This window comes from Petaurus breviceps, unplaced genomic scaffold, assembly GCF_028583685.1.
Source record: "Petaurus breviceps papuanus isolate PSGF00001 unplaced genomic scaffold, PetGlider_PUasm1.0 154, whole genome shotgun sequence".
Classification (NCBI taxonomy): Eukaryota; Metazoa; Chordata; class Mammalia; order Diprotodontia; family Petauridae; genus Petaurus; species Petaurus breviceps.
Window position 1 is genome coordinate 16,455,221 of NW_027185715.1, and position 6,000 is coordinate 16,461,220.

Genomic DNA, 6,000 nt, shown 5'->3' on the forward strand with positions numbered 1-6,000 from the left:
GGAGCCTTTTATGCACCTAAATGTAAAAGACACAATGTTTCTACCATAACCTTGGAAAGCAAGAATCTTAAATTTGTTGAATAGCAGTACTATTATATTTTACTTTGGATCTTTACATGAAAAACTTGTGATAAACTCTTTAGTTTTTATAAAGCTTAAAAATTTTGGTTTGGGGCAGCAGTTTTATTTTGCAAATGGAGAAACACTTGCATGATAGTTTAATTGACTTGGCAAGGTCATATATGATAGCAAAGCCAGGAGTAGTATTCTGTCGTGTATCTCTGTGTTTACTCCATTAACTTACTTGTGTTCATTTTCATAGGAAAATGTACTAGCATTTCTTTCAGGTTATTGTTGCTTCAAAAGATAAAAAAGCTCACCTTTTATTTTTTTGTCCTTCATGCTTAAATATTAAGCCATTGTCTATTTGTTCTTATTTGTTGGATTTTTATAATTTTACCCAGGTTAAAATATGTGTATTTATCTTGAATGCTAACCACCTGTTTTTTTTTCTTTTTTAGGGTGTTATATAATGAGGCTTTTGCCATGGCTAATGACCCCTTGGAAGGCTTCCATGAAGTAAACCTTGCTTCCCCTACTTCACCAGATCTTCTCAGTGTATATGAGCCAGCAACTCAGGAGCAAACTACCTCACCGAGTGTTATCTACCGGCCATATCCTCTGTGTGCAACACCTGTTCAGCCTAACACATTAAATGTTTCTGACCTTCCTACACAACCCGTTTATTCATCTCCCAGACGTTTAAATTGTGGAGAAATATCAGGTATTAGGTAGGTAAATAAAAATACTTTTATTTGGACTTTTATAAAATACAAAGTCTTGAGATATTACATTTTAGATTTTCATTTTTCTAAAACACTAGTGTCAAAATCAATTGACTCCCAAAACTTGAAATCTATGTTGTACTGTTTTTTACTTATTTTGTTAAGCATTTTTCCATTACATTTTAATCTGGTTCTGCAGCAGACTTTAGTGTATGAATTTGATACTTCTGATCTAAAGAATAGAGAATTATCTATGCAGTTTTACATAAAATTATATGCAAATATGTCAGCTGAATTTTAGTGTTACTGCTTTTTATATGCTCAAAATACGAGGCCATGTTATTTTTGTGTGTTAAATTGTATTTTTTCCTTTACAGCATCCATATTGCAGACTCAGTACTTTGTTCCACCTCTGGAGTCACAGCTGGTTTAACTAAACTGCCATCCAGAAAGGATAGCAACAGTGCCGAGAGAGAGTTTTTACAGGATGCCACAATAACAGAGATTTCTGATGGCAGTGATGACTTTTTTGGATTGAGTACTGACAGTCTGTCTCGTTTACGGAGCCCATCTGTTCTAGAAGTGAGGGAAAAGGGTTATGAAAGATTAAAAGAAGAACTTGCAAAAGCTCAGAGGGTAAGGAAAGATCTGTCCTTTTTTCTTAGATACGGCACTCTCAGTTATTCATGTTGATGAGTGGGGGGACGGTGTAGTAGATCTTTCCCAAAGAGAAGTCAGTATAGTCTTGTACTTATCCATTATCTCTTTACTTGGTGAGCAGTGTTTGGGAGGACCTCAAACCAGCTTGATCTGTCAGGCCTGGATGTTACAGAGAGATTTCTCCCACTTGATTCATTGAGTAAATATTCATGTGGTGTGAGCTCAGTTGGTTGGAGAATTGTAGGAACTGTTCAGTCTTAGTTCTTTAGATCTGCAGTATTTTTAAAAGTTATAACATTTTCAGTGTTCAGACTGATTTGAGTTTTGTAGAATTTGAGCATGGCAACTTTTCCTTAATAATCTGCTACCATATACTTTTACTATTTAAGATTTTGTCTGTGTTATGAGTAAATATTGGTTCCTAAATTGGTGTCCACGTTATATGATTATGTGAGATTTCAATAGATTGTCACCCTGGTTTTCATTCAGGATCAGATTCAATAGAGCTGCTATAATTTGTCCATTTCTCACTTCTCCATTTAGTAATTTCTTTCCTTGATGGACATTAATTCTTTTACTTTGGTTGTAGATTTTTTTCTTACATTTCTTTCAAAAATGTGTGAGATGTATGTGCTACTTCCTAGAATGGTAGAATTTTTAGGACTGAGAGTCTGAATTCTGTTTCTGGCTTTGCTATTAATGAATTATATAATCTCAGGAAAGAAGTCGCTGAAGCTCTCTGAGCCTTAGGCTGTTCTAAAACCGTCAGTTATGGATAGGTTTTAATCTGTCAGAGAAGGGAGGTCCTGTGCTGATAATATCATAGGTCTTTCATCTCAGGTTAGTCCATCTACCCACTTTGATTGGGAGTGATACAGTGATGAGATTACTAGTCACAGATGTTGAATCCTAACAGCTAATATAATAATGTTCCTGTCCATAGAATTTATAATCTTTTTCAATTATTTTCCCTAAGTTGATTTCTTAAATACAAGAATAGAGGGAACAATTTTTAAAATTATAGAATCATAGCTTCCTAGGTTTCGAAGGTATGTCGGAGGTAATCTAATCCAACCTGTTATCTGATTGAAAAAAAAAAGTATCTACTCTATATCTTGTTTTTTCTCTGGACTTTATTTTTAATGATAGCATATTTATGTTAATACTTTTTAAATTTGTGCTTTACATATTTGAACCTCATTGCAGTGCTTTGAGGTAAGTATTATTATTTTCAGATAAATTTAATTTAAGGAAAAAACATTATTACCCCAATTTTTTTTTTAAGCAATTGGGGTTAAATAACTTGCTCAAGGTTACATGGCCAGTTATTTCTGGGTGGGTGCTAAGTATCAGAGCCCGGATTCGATCCCAGGTCATCCCAACTCTGGGGCTGGTGCTTGTACTGCGCCACCCGGCCGCCCCTAAGCAATTGGGGTTAAGTAACTTGCTCAAAGTTACTTGAGTTACCCAGGTGTTTCTGGGTGGGTGCTAAGTGTCTGAGCCCAGATTCAATCCCCAGGTCATCCCGACACTGGAGCCGGTGCTCTTACTCGCTGTGCTACCTGGCCGCCCCTTATTACCCCAATTTTGCACACCAGGAAACTGAATCTCTGAGGTTAACTGTCTTGCCCCTGGTCACACAACTAAGTGTCAGGTGGGATTTGAATCTTTGTCTTCCTGCCTCCATGCCCAGGGCTCTCCACTTTACTATATTCCTTCAATCTTTCACCCTCCTGATAAGCTTTCATGGGACACATTCAAATTTCTCAGTGCTCTTCCTAAAAGGTGACTTAGATCATAGCACAGGATTCTAGATGTGTCTGGTCAGAGCAGAATTCAGTAGTACTTTTACATCCCTTATTCTGCATTTCCTTTTTCTTTTGATGTAGAACAAGGTTCTATTAGCTTTTTTGGCCTATTGCATAACATTGTGGAACAATACCAGGTTTGTACCCTACTAAATCCTTCAGGTCTTTTTCACATGAACTGTCTTGTAGTACCTCTGCTATCCTCTGCTTGCATGATTGATTTTTTAAAAATTCTGTTGTAGTACTTAATTTACATTGGTCCTAATTACAGTTCATCTCCTTAGATTTAGCCCATCATTATAGACTATCAAGATGTTTTTGCATCCTGCTTCTGTCATGCAACCTGATAATTATCTTCCACCCCCACCTTTGTGTCATCTGCATTTTTTTTAATGCTTTATTAACTTCTGATTTACATCATTCATTTCCGCCAGATTTTGAGTTACAAATTTTCTCCCCGTTTTTCATCTGCATTTTTGATAAGCACGCTCTCTATGCCTCCATCTAATCCACTGATAAAAATGTATAGAACTTAGAACTGATCTCAATTGCATTCGACTTGTGACTGAATTCTACTTTGGCACGAATCCATTTATTAATCGCTACTTTTTGGATGTGATCATATAAACAGTTAAGATTCCAGTTAACTGTAACATCTACTAGCCCAATCTATCCATTTTGTCTACAAGGATATTATTAGACCTTATTAGATGCTTTGCTGAGTCACAGGTATACTATGTCGCTGGCATCCCCTTGATCTAACCGTGTCCAGAAAAAAAAAAAGATTTGTTTGACATCCCCTGTTAATGATGAGTCTATGGTCCGCTCCTTGTTTTTGTTCTATCTTCCCAGTCTATGTATTACTCTCTTTGATCAAGAAAGGGGAGGCGAAAAAAAAGTTGAGGAGCTATGTTCTTGCTCTCCAATATGTTATCACTGGCCCATCCACCAAAACTGCTGCTTTGTTCTATTCTTCTTTTCCTTCCCTCCCTCCCTCATAACCTTTCCAATAACCTAATCTCTTTTTGAGTTGTCTTTACTGAGCTCGGGTCATTCTGAATACGACTCTACTGTACTTGGAAGACCATGCTACTTTTTGATGTTCATTGTTAGCTACCTGCTAGCCTTGTCCAGGAGGGAGCCTTTCATTCTTGTATCTTAAACCATTTCATTACAGTCTTAACTAACTTGTTAACTTTTTAAGACTTTCTAAACTGAATCACCCATGCTCTTAAAATCTGGGTAACTTTTTAAGACTTTCCAAACTGAAATCACCCATGCTCTTAAAATCTGGGTCCCTGATCTATGGATAACAATGGAGGGCTGCATAAGTAAAAGTAAAATAATGCACATTATTTTATTTTTTCCCCTTCTCTGACAGGGAAATATATCCATATCACTATTTTGGAATTTTTTTTTTTGGAGGGCAGTTGGGGTTAAGTGACTTGCTCAAAGTCACACGGCTAGTTTTTTGTGTTACGTGTCTGAGACTGGATTTGAACTCAGGTGCTCCTGACTCCAGGGCCCGTGCTTATTCACTGCGCCACCCCATATCACTATTTTAAAGCATTAAGAGCAAGAACTGCAAACTTTTATTCAACTAGTAATAAAAACCTAAGGTATATTTCTAAATGATGGGTTAAGGTAGAAAGAAATATCAAATATTCTTCGAATGCTTGCTATATATAAGATACTATGCTAGGTCAGTATTAGTTGTGGGGTAGATAAAAATAAACCAAGGATACTGTTGTTTTTTTTTTTTTTTAAGCAATCGGGGTTAAGTAACTTGCTCAAGGTTACACGGCCAGTTATTTCTGGGTGTGGTGCTGAGTGTCTGAGCCCGGGATTCGATCTCCAGGTCGTCCCAACACTGGAGCCGGTGCTCTTACTCGCTGAGCCACCTGGCCGCTCCTAAGCAATTGGGGTTAAGTAACTTGCTCAAGGTTACACGGCCAGGTGTTTCTGGGTGGGTGCTAAGTGTCTGAGCCCGGGATTCGATCTCCAGGTCTTCTCAGCACTGGAGCCGGTGCTCTTACTTGCTGTGCTACCTGGCCGCCCCTAAGTATACTGTTTTTGTCTTGTTATAATATAACTAATGTTTTAGTTAGACAAGAGGAAAGAGAAGGAGAAAAAAGGGAGATGCTGGGATGAGAGGGAAAAAAAGGAACTGAGATAATAGCACGAAACAGAAAAAAAAAAAGGTATGGTAGACAGGAATAGACCGTACCCATAAGGATGTGTAGTAAGAGGCCAGACATTTCCTGCACCCTCAGTTTGAGCTGAAAATGAACATATGTATTTTCCACTGCTCTGGACCTTCTAAGCTCAGCCTTCTTGTTTAGCCCTTCCTCTGTCCTGTCCAACTTCGGAGGAGCTTAGTTATCCCTGCCAGTCATCCACTTAGAATCTTCTTTCTGAAATGATTTTCTTATAGAATGTATCCCTGAAAGAGACTGTGATCATCTAGTCTTGGCATTCATGTTAAAATATCGGCTTTATTAACTTGTCCAAAGTCACAGTAAATAATAAATGATCGGTCAGAGGGTTAGAACCCAGGTCTTCTGAGTTTATCTCCATTGACCTTCCTGTGTGCCGCAGGGTTTCCAAGCGAATCGTACTCACGCCTGAGAGTGGCTAGGTAAGACCACTTCTTTTGTTGTTCTTGAAGGGAGGGGATAGCTAATGAAAACATGAAGTTGAGGGTCTGATCTGGTCTAGGGGCCAGAGAGTCCTACATTTTTATGGGT

General features: G+C 37.9%; 1 protein-coding gene across 2 annotated transcripts in view; it reads left to right on the plus strand.

The window, feature by feature from the left end:
- Window positions 1-6,000, plus strand: part of RAB3IP (RAB3A interacting protein) — a 51,641-nt gene that overhangs the window by 22,010 nt on the left and 23,631 nt on the right. For both annotated transcript variants that reach the window (XM_069081290.1, XM_069081288.1), the window contains exons 2-3: window positions 522-791; window positions 1,163-1,421. In XM_069081290.1, the coding sequence (XP_068937391.1) occupies window positions 547-791; window positions 1,163-1,421 (504 nt within the window). In that variant the 5' untranslated portion in view covers window positions 522-546. The remainder of the gene's footprint in view (window positions 1-521; window positions 792-1,162; window positions 1,422-6,000) is intronic.